We start from the raw sequence: 14,703 nt of genomic DNA, 5'->3' as shown, positions 1-14,703 counted from the left end.
ATTTTAAATCGCTAAATTTAAATTTCCATCAGCTATGGTTAGACAGGCAGACTTCCCTCGTTTAAGAGTTTACCCTTAATCTGTTTTCATGAGCAAACATATGGCTGCACACTGCTTAAGAACAGTCTCTTTCTTGTCTTTCAAAAAGTGAATCAGTTCATGTGGGTGAGCTGGTGATCATTCAGTGACTAAAGCCACCAATTCAAAATCTCCGGCTCCCCGACACCATACTAGATGAATGAGTGATTCACTGAACTAAATAAATAACCCCTAAGTGAATGATTCCTTAATGTCTTCAGGTTGTAATCAATAATGTGGCATATTAATGTTTCACCACTTGTGGGCCAAGGAGGTTGCCATTAATAATTACACAAACAGTTTCAGATTTGAACATTTTTTTAATTCACTTAAACTTTCACAGAAATAAATAAATATCTCACACATACCAAAATTGATTAGAAGTCCTCAGTTCTGCAGTGAGGTTCACACTGATTCAGTTAAATGTTGGCTTCAACCAAACGCTCCACCACAGACACATTGAAACAAAACTAGTTATGCAAGTGTGTGTCTATATGTTTCTTTGTACATGCGAGAAACGCATTCAAGGTTGAACTGAAGTCCATCTGTCCGAACTCTCCCTGGTCTGCTTACTTCAGGTGTCAGGCAAGACCAGGTCAGCGGCTTCTTTACAAATTAAATGATGTGTTGAACAAAATAAAAAAAACAAACAAACAAAATTCACAGACATTCTTTTGTTTCTGTACTGTAACACATTACTTAGATGAGATGCCATACTTAACTCTTCCTGAAGTTGAACGGTAAATATGTAGAGCAGGGTGCCTATGGACTAGAGACCCTCAGCTCTGACTCTATGTGCGTATGATGGGTCAGATCACGCCATCGTTCCAGTAGTTTCATCAGTAAATATTTAGGAGTATGTACATATGCATCATAGTCAACAGATTTCCCCCATTGCGTGTGTGGGGGGGAAGGGTGTGTGTGTGTGTGCGTGTGTTTGTGTGTGTGTGCGCGTGTGTGCGTGTGTGGGGGGAAGGGTGTGTGTGTGTGTGTGTGTCCGTGTGTTTGTGTTTGTGTGTGTGCACGTGTGTTTGTGTGTGTGTGTGCGCGTGTGTTTGTGTGTGTGACACTTTCTTTTTATTTTTGAATAGGCATGTTATATGTTTCTGTGTGAGTCTGTTAATAGGTGTCTGCTTGTTTTTTTGTTTTTTTTAGAGGGCGGGAGGTTAAATCCTGTGTGTGTGTGTGTGTGTTTTATGGGTGTGTGTGTGCTTGTGTGTGTGTGTGTTACTGATGTGCACACTGAACCCCTGGCCCATGTGGCCCCCCCTCTTCGTCGGAGCTGTCGTTGTACGCCTCACGTCTGTGACCCCCACATGAACTTTGACCTGGGTCATAATCTTCAAGCTCAGCCTCCTCTGCATCCGCTGTGATATTCTCATCCTTCTCACGCTCTGGAAGTAGGTCCTCCAATTCCTAACACACACACACACACACACACACACACACACACGTGGTTAAAAATGCATCAGCCAAATGTAATGTAATATATATGGACATAAACTCATACCAACAAAAAAACAAAGTAGTAGAAGATTGAGTTTCATATGGGTTCCACAGGCTTGTCTGAATTACCTAGAGTGATTCTTTAACATAACCTTTGTAGATGTCAATGAGAGGGTCTGATCTGGGTTTGATACACTTAACTTAGTCGCTGAATCAAATTCAAAATGACTTTGGGTGTTGTGCCTTCACAATGTGCAAATGAAAGTCATTATGCTACTTCGCGTGTGATATTAATGATCATGCGCTAGGAGTGGTGGTGGTGCGCTAGGAGTGGCGGTAGTGGTGCGCTAGCAGTGGTGGTGCGCTAGGAGTGGCGGTGGTGGTGCGCTAGGAGTGGTGGTGCGCTAGAAGTGGTGGTGCGCTAGCAGTGGTGGTGGTGCGCTAGAAGTGGTGGTGGTGGTGCGCTAGGAGTGGTGGTGGTGCGCTAGGAGTGGTGGTGGTGCGCTAGGAGTGGTGGTGGTGCGCTAGCAGTGGTGGTGCGCTAGGAGTGGCGGTGGTGGTGCGCTAGGAGTGGCGGTGGTGGTGCGCTAGGAGTGGCGGTAGTGGTGCGCTAGGAGTGGTGGTGCGCTAGGAGTGGTGGTGGTGCGCTAGGAGTGGCGGTGTTGGTGCGCTAGGAGTGGTGATGGTGCGCTAGGAGTGGTGATGGTGCGCTAGGAGTGGTGATGGTGGTGCGATAGGAGTGGTGGTGGTGGTGCGATAGGAGTGGTGGTGGTGCGCTAAGAGTGGCGGTGGCGGTGGTGGTGCGCTAGGAGTGGCGGTGGTGCGCTAGGAGTGGCGGTGGTGCGCTAGGAGTGGCGGTGGTGGTGCGCTAGGAGTGGTGGTGGTGGTGCGCTAGCAGTGGTGGTGCGCTAGGAGTGGCGGTGGTGGTTCGCTAGGAGTGGTGGTGGTGGGCTATGCATGGTAACACTGAATGGGCTATTCATTGTTTAAAAAATAGTTCCAAATGTAATACCTCGTAAAAATGTGTTTAATACATTTTAATACCTTTTAATGACCTTCATTTTTGCTACATTGATTTTCTACCTTTTAATAGTTTTTAAAACCCTGCGGATACCCTGATAATGCCACCAACGACCCGACCATGGTGTGTATGGAAGCCTTTATGTAAGACAGAACTGCTTTCTCCTCTGATTAAAACAATAACAATCACGGGTTTGTGCAAGGGTTAGCACTTTTTCTCTCTCTCTCTGTATGTGTGTGTGTGTGTGTTAGTGTGTGTGTGTGTTAGTGTGTATTACCATCAGTTTCTCAGGACCGATCCAGCCGCTTTCTGGGAATTGCACATCAAATTTGATGAACAGATCTCCTTTTTCGAATGGATTTCTGTAGTGAGGCATCCCCTCCCCCTTAACCACCTTAACGCAGCCTGTGCAGACACACACACACACGTACAAATATGCAAACATAGACATACATCAGTAGCATATCTGGCACAATATCCACACTCATTCATAAAGAGACCATTTACTTGTATAGTCCACACACAGGCAATTCAGGCTGATAACCTGCTGTGTACACACAAGTACATTAACTTCACTGATGAGATTTACCCGCATATAATTGCTTTATTATGTCCATGACCAGGTGCGCCTGCAGGTGTACGTCCGTACGCACTGTCCGTTCTATCAAGCTACTCAACAACAGAACATTTCCCTTGTGTGTGTGTGTATTCACACCAAATTGGCCTACCATACCTTCCCAACTATGCACAGTATCCCTTTAGCTGCATGCCATTAGGCTATTTACCATTTTCTATTACGTAAAGTTAGTGAACACGTTATCAAAATTAACGTGCACGCATTTTGTTTGAGCAGGAGAGAGAATACGCACGCAGACACGCAATAGGTTACTTGTTGTTTTCTTTTACTCGGCTATCTATATATGATTATCAGCACACAATGTTGAGCTAATTCACTAACTCAATACTCATCAATGGATATCACAAGTTTAAACAACGAAAACAAAGGATGGAGGCAGCAAAGCTAGGAGTTATTCCAGATGGGCAAGAACAAGGTAGGCAATTGGTGTGCTTGTCAGAACGTTAGACTGCACTAAAGCCAGACGTCACGTTACGCTGGAACAAAATAGAACAAAACTAAAGGTAACTTTAGCCTGTATAGGGCTGTATCAAGTTGTCCAAATGAGTAGGTCATTGTAGACATTGTCGTTGTATTATTGCATGTGGATGTTGTTATGCTATGCTTGTTATTTTGCTGACCGATGCACGGACCTAAAACGGACAAATATTGTTCACGAGTGATTTTTTTTTTTGCGGGGGGGGGGGTGATGAGTGTGCGTACCATAGCATTAATTCCTGCAGGCGCCCCTGTCCATGACATTAAACACATATTAAGATTATTCTGGAGACACGCACACAGGTCATTCTGTCAAGGCACACACACACAGGCACACACACGCGCACAGACACACACACACACACACACACACACACACCCCTACCAGGCTCGATGACGTTTCCGGCGGGGTGTTTGACGAGGAGCTGCCGTGCGTCCAGGTGCACCAGCTGCAGCTGAAAGCCACACAGAGCCTCCACCAGCCCGATGCGCCGGGTCACATAAAGGTCGTTGCCATCCCGACGGTAGTCCTGCACACAGTCAGATGAGGCAAAACATGCATAATATCACACTGGAAGCAAGAGTTTGTGTTAACGTGTATATTAGAGCTCATGTGTTCTTGTTCTCATGTAGCCTACTTGTAAGTACATGTGTGTGTGTGTATGTATGCCTGTGTGTTTGTCTTTAGTAGTATAAACACCATGTCATGTCACCAGTAGTATGTCACCAGGTTCAGTATTATGTGTGTGTGCATGCGTGCATGCGAGCGAGCGTGTGTACCTCATGGTCTGTCTCCTGCAGAATGAGTACTATATCTCCAGGTTCAGTATTGTGTGTGTGTGTGCATGTGTGCGTGCGAGCGAGCGTGTGTACCTCATGGTCTGTCTCCTGCAGAATGAGTACTATATCTCCAGGTTCAGTATTGTGTGTGTGTGCATGCGTGCGTGCGAGCGAGCGTGTGTACCTCATGGTCGGTCTCCTGCAGAATGAGTACTATATCTCCAGGTTCAGTATTGTGTGTGTGTGTGTGTGTGTACCTCATGGTCTGTCTCCTGCAGAATGAGTACTATATCTCCAGGTTCAGTATTGTGTGTGTGTGTGTGTGTGTGTGTGTACCTCATGGTCTGTCTCCTGCAGAATGAGTACTATATCTCCAGGTTCAGTATTGTGTGTGTGTGTGTGTGTGTGTGTGTACCTCATGGTCGGTCTCCTGCAGAATGAGTACTATATCTCCAGGTTCAGTATTGTGTGTGTGTGTGTGTGTGTGTGTGTACCTCATGGTCGGTCTCCTGCAGAATGAGTACTATATCTCCAGGTTCAGTATTGTGTGTGTGTGTGTGTGTGTGTGTGTGTACCTCATGGTCTGTCTCCTGCAGAATGAGTACTATATCTCCAGGTTCAGTATTGTGTGTGTGTGTGTGTGTGTGTGTGTACCTCATGGTCGGTCTCCTGCAGAATGAGTACTATATCTCCAGGTTCAGTATTGTGTGTGTGTGTGTGTGTGTGTGTGTACCTCATGGTCTGTCTCCTGCAGAATGAGTACTATATCTCCAGGTTCGGTGTTGGGCGCCTGGTCAGCCTCTCCACCGAAGGTGATCTTCTGGCCATGTCTCATGCCCTTATCAACATGGACCTCCAGCATCTTCACCTCCTTAATCACACGCCTCCCCTCACACTCCCTGCAGCGATCCTTTTCACTGATCACCTCACCTACACACACACACACACACACACACACACACACACACCTTTAGTTTCTGCAATAAACATTTGGATTGATCCTACCTCCTTACACACATTAAAGCATGCACAGACACACAGGCACATTCACACCCCCTGTACCTTCTCCATTGCAGTCGGAACAGACGGACTGCATCTGTTGCACCATGCCAGGGGCCAGCTGTCTGATCATCACTCTCACACCTCTCCCACGACACGCCGTGCACTTCTGCACCGCACCTGGCTTGCCGCCCTGCCTGGAACACACACACACACACACCATGTAAATGTTGGTGTACACATCCTGCAAATATTTAACAAATATATGCAGGAGAACATGACGCAAACTCCTTAAGAATAAAAAGTTGAGAAACTGCGGTCACGTCCATCTGCAGTGAACACAGAAATCTGGATAGTGGCATTGGAGTAAAGGAACATTATATCCAACAGGGGGCAGCAAATCTTAAACTGAGGAATGGAAACACTGGCAGTGGCACTCTATGCTACTGTCCAAAAGGGGATCCATCAGCCAACAAAACCTCTTTTCTGATAAACACAAAGAATCTATTAAGCTGACACTTTCAAAAACCTATTTTTTTTTTTAAATCTATAATGCTCATGCTAACTTTAAAATGCATGACCTGTTTAATTACCTTCACCAGTCTCAATATTAGTGTCAGCCTCTGGGCCTAGACCTCTGTCATCCCATCACTAAGATTAGGAAAAGAGATCTGTGCTCACACACACACACAGACACACACAGACACACACACAGACACACACACAGACACACACACACACACACACACACACACACACACACACCTCTAACTATGACCCATCACTAAGAGTGGAGACAGACACCAGAGGTTTCATACAGACACAGCGTACGCACGAATCTGGGACAGGCTAATGTAATGACACGCCAAGCAAGCACAAGCACATCAATACTCAGAGGAACCCTGGGGAACCCTTGAGAACCGCCAGCATGATGGGACCGAGAGGGTTTACAAAGGCAGAGACATTCTGTGTTTTAGTAGAAAGACAGCCACAAGACCAAACATCAATGCCAAAGAGTCTTCCATCTGGCTAGGTAATGGCCTTCTGGCTGGTATCTGAGTCTGTTTGGCAAACTGGGTCAAACAAAAACAACCAAGAACAAAAATGAAGTAAGAGGTGGCTATATACTGATCAGAGACCACAAGCTGACTTTCAGATCACGCAAACAAACACACACACACGCGAACACACACACACACACACAAACAAACGCACACACACACAAATATACAGGAGAAACTCACACACCCATCTACTCACCCACTACAGGCCGCACAGAGAACATTCTTGCTCAGCTGCAGTTTTGTAGTCTTGCCGTTATAAAGATCTTCCAGTGACACCCTGTGAAAGAAGACAGGAAACAATCACTGAATCACGCACTCTATGTCCCTCTGAGGCTCCCATATCTTTCCTTACCACCGGGCCTCTTCAGTCATTGTACTGCTGCCGTTTTAGACAGGTTTTAGTCAGGTAAGGGCAGCATGACTGTCACTCTTCCTAAACAACCTAAACAATCCCAATCCTCCCCCACCTTTCTTATGCAGCCCTTGCCACTTAATCTACTAAACCCCTCTTCTACTGCACTTTTTACCCCCCCCCCCCATTAATGCACAAATAGGCTGACACCAGACATAATTTCACTGCATTTCTGACCATCAGGCCCTAATGAATGCAGCAAAGACTCCATCTCTATTTCCTCTACCTCTCCTCTCTACCCATCTCTTCTCTCCCTCCCTCCCTCCCTCCTCTCTCTCTCTCTGTCCCTCTTCTCTCCCCCCAGACCTCACCTGAGCGGATGCACCATGTCCTCGCCCCTCCTCCTTCCACCGTTTCGGCTGCGCCCTGGCGCCCCCTGGCCCCCCATGAAGCCGAAGAGGCCCCCGCCAAAGATGTGGGAGAAGATATCCTCCATGCCGGCCCCCCCGCCGCCACCCTCACGCAGACCCTGCTCGCCATAGCGATCGTACAGCTCCTTCTTCTCCGGATCGGACAGCACCTCGTAGGCAAAACTGATCTCCTTAAACTACACACAGACGCACGCACACACAGAGGAAAGCACATACGTAAATATGAAAACACAAAATGAAAACAGAGGATATGTGTCTGAAAATGAAATGTAACAATTATTAAAATGCATTGCATTGATCTAATCTAAATCGAGAACTCATATACCTCCCCTAAACGCAAAACACACAGCTGATTCACGTGTTGACGTCACGGGAGCACTGCTTACCTTATCTCCTGCGTTGGGATTCTTGTCTGGGTGATATTCCTTCGCTAGTTTTCGATATGCCTGGGGAACACGGGCAAATCAATGATCACGTCAATTAGACCCAATTGCACTCGTTCTTACGGGACAAGAGTCATCATTTGGGGGAATTCACAGCATCAATACCGCTAGCAGTGCTGGAGGTTATGACTTATGAGATTGATCTTCTTACCTAACATTTGATACTTTCTAAAAAACATTGTGCAACCATCAGTGAAGCATACATGTCCTATGAAAACATGAACCAACTCTCCAATGACATAGTTTTCAATAAATCGCTGAGATCTTCCAGCAATGCCAAAAGCGGATTAATAGCTATGGCTACATTTTGTGGGTAAACGTTACAAGCTAGCGAATAAGATTTCCATTTACGTTACGCCTGGTGTCAGTCAATGTTTGTCTAGCCTCCTGAAGTGGTCCTTCGGCAAGATAATACATTTGCCATCTGACGTTATTGTTTTGTCAGACAAACACTGAACATGAGATGAAACGCTGACAAAAAGCCAGTCATACAAAGGCGCCCAGATTTTGGTGTCAGGCCCAAAAACGCAATTTCACGTAGGAAACTAGGCCACATGAATAGCAAGCTAGTCAGCTAGCTAGCATAATCTTAGCTAGCATAACAAAGCAGGGTAGTGGTAAAAACTAGCACAATGGCAATGGCTATCCTGCTATCTGGTTAGCTAGAGCAAACGTCTGCTCATCTTACGTTAACGTTATCCAAGTGCGACCGATGGGATGGACCGTGCCAGTGACCTATCGTGCATAATAAGTAGCTTTAGCTAATTCACCTTTTTCAGTTCATTCTCGGATGCTGATGGAGAAACCCCGAGAATGTCGTACAGTTTGGTGTCCACAGCGTTCGCCATACTGGTCCACTGTGAGGATAGACCCCCTTTAGCTACAGCAGAGCCTGGGCGCAGGACGGGAGAGAAAAGCCGGTTGATAACGTCATACGCAATGCGTCAAATTTAGCCCCAGTCCCAGTGGGAAGGCTATCAGCTGTTAAGCCAGGGAATCAAACTTTCTGGCTAGTGGCTACATCTCTCGCATCACGAAAAAGTTTTCACATATGTATCCACATTGTTAGTCGTCTCCGCATCCGCTGCATTAATTAAGCACCACTCAGCCAACCACAGTTAAAATGATAGGCCTACTCATAACTAGGCTAAATATCAGAAAAAAGTTGGGACGTTATAATGCAAATAAAATCAGAATGTGATAAAGCTACACATTTCTTAAACACAGCCTATTTGGCTGCAAAAAAGGACATTGACAACATATCAAATGTTGAAAATGAAAATTTCGACTCAACTGAGAAAACCAGTTGTTATAGAGTTTTGAGAATGAAATGTTATCCCATTCCTGGCCGATATTGGATTTCAGTTGCTCAACAGTATGGGGTAGGCTATTCTTAATGTTTTTCATTCAATGCATCTAATTTGACAGGTCTGGACTGCAGACAGGCCATTTTGACACATGGACTCTTCCTCTATGGAGAAATACTGTTGAAATATGTGCAGAATTCATTTTGGCATTGTTTTCCTGAACTATTCAAAGTCTTCCCCGAAAAATACATTGCCTGGATGGCAGTATGTTGCTCAAATGTAGACCTACTGTATACATCATTCAAAATTGATTGTTTGCCAGATGTGCAAGATGCCCATGCTGTAGGCACTAATGCACATCTACACCAACAAGTTGGATAAGTTGGGTAGTTGGATAGGCCCTCTCCTCTTTGGAGTTCATGATTTCCAAAAAGAATGGCAGATGGATCTCACCACAGGACCTCTTTTCCACTTTACCTCAGTTCATTTTAAACAAGCTCAGGCCCAGATAAGACGGTAGTATTTCTGCACGTAAATACAGTTTCTTCTTTTGCATGGTAAAGTTTACTCTAGCATTTGTGAATTGAGTATCAATGTGCTCATAGACAATGGTTATCAGAGGTTTACCTGAGCCCATACAATGATTTTCATTACAGAAACAGGTCTGGTTTTAATGCAGTGTCATCTGAGGTCCAACGCCATCCAATATTGTTTTTCAGCTCTGTCCCTTGTTTGCAAAGATTTCTCTGGATGTACTGTGGATGATGAACTCCCCATATACTTTTTTTCATGTTAAAAAGCATTAATTATATTGTTTTATCATTTGTCCACACACGTTTACACAGAGTGAGGAATACCTCTACATCTTTACTTCTTAGAAACTCTGCCTTTCTGGGATGCTCTTTTTCATACCCAATCATGTTGCCAGTTACCTTAATCAGTTGTAAAATATTCCTTTCTTTATCATTACACAACTTTTCCAGCATTTTCTTGGCCCCATCTCAACTTGTTGCTGGTATCAAATTCAAAGTGAACATATATTTTCCATGAAATAGTCATACGTGTCATTTCAACATTTGATACTGTATATTGGCTGTCCTTTTTGCAGCTAAAGTTTACAAGATTTGCAGATTCTGTTTTTATTTACATTTTACACAACCTTTTCTGATTTGGGGTTGTATATCAAAGTCAAGACTAGTCTGGCTTGTTAGTTATTTGTATGTGTGTGTGTGTGTGTGTGTGTGTGTGTGTGTGTGTGTGTGTGAATATAAACAACAGTAACTCACAGATGGACTGGGTTCTCTCTGTTCCAAATATCCCAGAGATCACCATCCTAAATGAAAATAGTAAAATAGTGACAATTATTGAAATGCTATTTTGATCTGTATATGGACACGTTTCAACTTTAAGTTGTTAAAATACTTGTTGGCATTAGCCTATCACTAGGCTGAGTGAACCAAAGTGAACCTGTAAGCAAATCTGAATTTGCTCTGCAGAATTGTCTGGGTTCACCCAGGCTACTAGCCTGGCGGGGCCATCCTATATCATTGAGATGTATAGTCTGGCATCGAATCATTCACCTCGCTTAATCCAAGGGGCGGGCAGAGAATTGTCTTTCAAACTGCCTAGGCATGCAATAGGCCAGCGCTACGACCATATCCGTATCCGGTAGGCAAAACGGCAAACACATCCTTCTTAGAAAGGAATGACTTAAGTGCATTGTGTTGCTCAATGTGCAGAAAAGCACAAGTCCAACTCCTCCAAAGTTGACGCCAACGCCGATTCAAACAACCGCTCTTCGTTCGCCATAGCCACCTTCCTTGTTGTTCACCGTCAATGGACTGTCGTTATCCTGTTAAGCCCGCCTTAAGACTCTCTAACGAAATAGAGCGCTGTGATTGGAGAACATCCACGGTGTTAAGCCAATAGAAATTCCTATGGTTCGATACTAGACGTACAGGCTGAGCAAATTAATTTGCCGCCGCTAGGGTGCGTCTAGATTTCTAGGCTACCAGGCTACATTATCACAGAAACATCACATTGGGTTTTAATTGTCAATTGTTTTTGTATTTGGGAGTTTTGGGCATGCCAACCATTGCTCTGGGTACAAGAAGATATTACATGAGGAGGGAGAGGGACAGGGAGGTGGGACTGAGAATGAGAGAGAGAGAGAGAGAGAGAGAGAGAGAGATTGGGCATATGGGTTGCACTTGTTGTAAACTAACAAGACTAAAGTATTGCTCAATTTCTGTCAACAGTGTCATATCTACCCATGACCATGGGTGCTAGATTGATAATGTAAGAAACATGCAAAGCCTAGGCCTACTGTGTGAAAGAGAGAGACTATCTGTCAAGCCACTGAATTGAAGTGACAGAACATTGTTCCAGTGTTTGTGTGATTAATCTATGGTGGGATTGCTATATATGTGTCTCTGAGCATTTCAGAATGGGCAGTTGTTTCAGATGGAAACAGTGTAGATCAATTCTCCCCTTCTCCCATTATAGTTGCTGCAAACATGAAGCGTCAGAGAGGCCTCCTCACACGGTCTACAGTTGGAGCCAGATGGGAAGGAATTTCTGTCAGGACTTTTAACCATGCAGTTTGGGATTTAACTGTTAGACACACTGTTGGAGAGTTCAGCTGGTCTTTCACCTCACTGCAACTTTTCATCATTATCTAAATTAAACACATCCTGAGTACAGTTGATTCTTCTTTAAGAACACAATTCTGTTTAATTCTGTTGGATGTAGGCTATTCATGTCTATCTTTCTTTCTTTTTTTTCTTTCTTTCTTACTAGCTGCTGTTTTCTTAACAATGCTGAAACGTGATACTTGATGTTGTTGTAGACCTAATACTTTTTCCCCTGCAGCATTTGCTGTTTCTCATTCTCCCCCATGCTCTGACTTTATGGACTTAGACTCATTTAGGCCTAATAGGTGTTATTTATGAGGCAGAACCCATGGTCATTTGTGTGTGTCATGGCTCTGTTTGCCTTGCATATTTGTAGTATGTTTTCATGTGTCCCTCCCTCTCTCATTGTGTTATGTGTTCATCTCTCTCTCTCTCTCTCTCTCTCTCTCTCTCTCTCTCTCTCTCTCTCTGTGTGTGTGTGTGTGTGTGTGTGTGTGTGTGTGTAAATATTTTCTCTGTAGTGTGGTGAAACCTGCCTGTCAACTCTGCTGCTGTTGGAGGCGGAGACAGCCTCGGGTGGGACGCACATACACACACACACAGTCACACACTAACTAGCCGGTACTCAGACTGTAACATTTCAGTTGCAGTTTTTAGCCCTGGACACACAGCTGAAGTCTGCCGTCTGGATTACTGGAGCTACTGAGTGTGTCTGTGTGTGTGAGTGTCTGTATGAGCGTTTAGTGTGTGTATGTGTGTGTGAGTTTCTCAGTGCCAGTGCTCAGTGTGTGAGTGTGAGTGTGAGTGCCAAACTATCCGTGTGATTGTGTGTGCACTAGTGTTGTTTTTTCCTTGTTGTGTTTGGTACTGTGAGTGTCGGCAAGTGTCTGTGTATGAATGTGAGTACGTGTGCCTCTGTGTTTGGGGCTATTCTGTTTGAGTGAGTATGTCGAATAGAAGGTGTGTGTGTCTGTAAACATATGTGTCCTCCTCTTATGGGCCTGGCAAAGTCGGCCTCCTGTCGTGTGTGTGAGTGTGTGTGGCTTTGTTAAATGGGGGGTTGCCAGAGTTACTCTGGTGCGGCGGAGAGTGACGGGGCACACACTTACGCCAACACTCATGCAATCAACCTCAACGAAAACAGCCTCCTCAATCTGTGAGTATGAAAGCCACCTGCTGCTGCTTACACACACTACTGCTGATACTCACACACACACACACACACACACACACACACATACACACCCACACCGACACCAACACCCACACACACACACACATAGATGGAGAGAGAGAGAGACATTAAATGTGGGAGGTGAGGAATGCACATGGTTGACAGATGACTGGATAAGGTCCAGTTATTCCTGAGTGTGTTTATGTGTGTGTGTGTGTGTGTGTGTGTGGGGGGGGGGGGGGGGGTGCATATTTATTTGATAAGATCACCTGAGTTTCTTGCTGTGTAAGAGAATCACACAGTTTCTGTGAATCTCTCTCTTCTCTCCCTCCGTGTGTGTGTGTGTGTGTGTGTGACAGACAGAGAGGGTATTGAGGTTCAACAAGTGTGTTTAAAGTGGTGTAAGATGAGCCCTGGGCAAGTGGAGGAGTGTGTGAGACGGATAGAGGGACGTTTGGGTAAAAATACCATCAGCTGACCCACAAACACACATGCTGTTGAGTATATTTGGATGCGTTGTTGTTGTGTGAGAGAGAGAAAGAGAGAGAGAGAGAGAGAGAGAGAGAGAGGGAGAGATCAAGCATCAGACAGACATATTACTTCCCTCATTCCATCTCACTGATAAACAGCTTGTGAATGTGTGTGTGTGTGTGTGTGTGTGTGAGAGAGAGAGAGAGAGAGTATAGCAGCAGTTGCACCTGCCTGGTTATCCCACATTCACACACATACGTACACACACACACACACACACACACACACACACACACACACACACACACACACACACACACACACACACACACACACACCCCACAGATGCATGCAACTAATTTAAAAAATGCTCTTCAAAGCAAAGACAGCTGTACTTTCCTCCTCTGACACATGTTAAACATTTTCCCGCATGTATGACAATATAATCATATTCAAGCACTGTGAATGGACACAAATAAGCACTATCACTCTGCAGGGTAATGGAGTTTAGTGGATTATAGTGTGTGGGGTATAGTAAGGGTAGGAGAAGTATGAGAGAATGCGTACAGTAAGAGCTAGACACTGTAGTCTGGCTGATTTACAATGTGGGGCCATGCTCTATAAATAGAGTTCTGGCAGAGTCTCCTATGGGGAGTTTAGAGGGAGGGAGAGAGAGAGAGAGAGAGAGAGAGAGAGGGAGGGAGGGAGAGAGAGGGAGAGAAAGAGAGAGAGAGAGAGAGAGAGAGAGAGAGAGACTGAGAGCGAGGGAGAGAAAGAGCATGCGAGGGAGAGAGATAGAGAGGCTACCTCATTCTATGGGTATAAAGAACAATGACTGCGCTGTTTGACTTTAGGAGACCCCTCCCCCTATTCCAACACACACTTTCTCTCTTTCCCTCCCTTCCTTACACACACACACACACACACACATTGCAGGGATGGTTAGTGGAGTATGTTTTTGTTATCTGCTCTGGCAAGGTCACCCAGAGTCAACTCTTTTATTTATTTGCTCCGCTGACACACACACACATACACACACACACACACACACACACACACAAACACACACACACACACACCATCACACACACACATAAATATACATAGATACACTCACATTTAATATGGTAAAACAATTGATAGAACACAACTTTCAAGTGAAATAAATAAAAGTGGTCTGATATGTTTTGAATATGACGTATGATTGTGTGAGAGTGCAAATACGTCTATTTAAGTTTATGGAGTCGCATAATATCCTGGAAAGTGTGAGGCTTTCAGTGCATGCAAAGGAGGTTAATTTGACTATGAAAATGTTTTGTGTGTGTGTGTGTGTGTGTGTGTGTGTGTGTGTGTGTGTGCGCATGTGTGGGTGTGTGGGTGTGTGTGTGTG

At 44.8% G+C, this 14,703-nt stretch overlaps 2 protein-coding genes across 2 annotated transcripts in view; one reads left to right on the top strand and one right to left on the bottom strand.

Moving 5' to 3' along the window:
- Positions 1-378: 378 nt before the first annotated feature.
- Positions 379-8,785, bottom strand: dnaja2b (DnaJ heat shock protein family (Hsp40) member A2b). Its single transcript, XM_076271005.1, has 9 exons — positions 8,499-8,785; positions 7,672-7,731; positions 7,226-7,461; positions 6,699-6,779; positions 5,502-5,635; positions 5,173-5,369; positions 4,045-4,189; positions 2,823-2,950; positions 379-1,494 (listed from the first exon to the last, which is right to left on the bottom strand). The coding sequence occupies exons 1-9, from the start codon at positions 8,574-8,576 to the stop codon at positions 1,306-1,308; spliced, it is 1,248 nt and encodes a 415-aa protein (XP_076127120.1). The 5' UTR covers positions 8,577-8,785; the 3' UTR covers positions 379-1,305.
- A 3,478-nt stretch (positions 8,786-12,263) lies between these two features.
- Positions 12,264-14,703, top strand: part of LOC143106625 (MOB kinase activator 2) — a 9,437-nt gene continuing 6,997 nt past the window's right edge. The window contains exon 1 of the mRNA XM_076270993.1: positions 12,264-12,824. Coding sequence (XP_076127108.1) covers positions 12,721-12,824 — 104 coding nt within the window. The 5' untranslated portion in view covers positions 12,264-12,720. The remainder of the gene's footprint in view (positions 12,825-14,703) is intronic.

This window comes from Alosa pseudoharengus, unplaced genomic scaffold, assembly GCF_046254945.1.
Source record: "Alosa pseudoharengus isolate Yale_2024_CS ecotype anadromous, Long Island Sound unplaced genomic scaffold, YU_APseudo_1.1 YU_APseudo_1.1_scf_10, whole genome shotgun sequence".
NCBI lineage: Eukaryota > Metazoa > Chordata > Actinopteri > Clupeiformes > Clupeidae > Alosa > Alosa pseudoharengus.
Note: the sequence above shows the minus strand (reverse complement) of the source record. Positions and strands in the feature narration are given on the sequence as shown.

Bases quoted from the DNA above. Each gene is read 5' to 3' on its own strand.
- dnaja2b (XM_076271005.1), bottom strand. From the start codon at position 8,576: ATGGCGAACGCTGTGGACACCAAACTGTACGACATTCTCGGGGTTTCT. The intron at 7,732-8,498 runs GTGAATTAGCTA...CGTGTTCCCCAG, and splicing joins CCGAGAATGAACTGAAAAAG to GCATATCGAAAACTAGCGAA. The intron at 7,462-7,671 runs GTAAGCAGTGCT...GTCTGTGTGTAG, and splicing joins ATCCCAACGCAGGAGATAAG to TTTAAGGAGATCAGTTTTGC.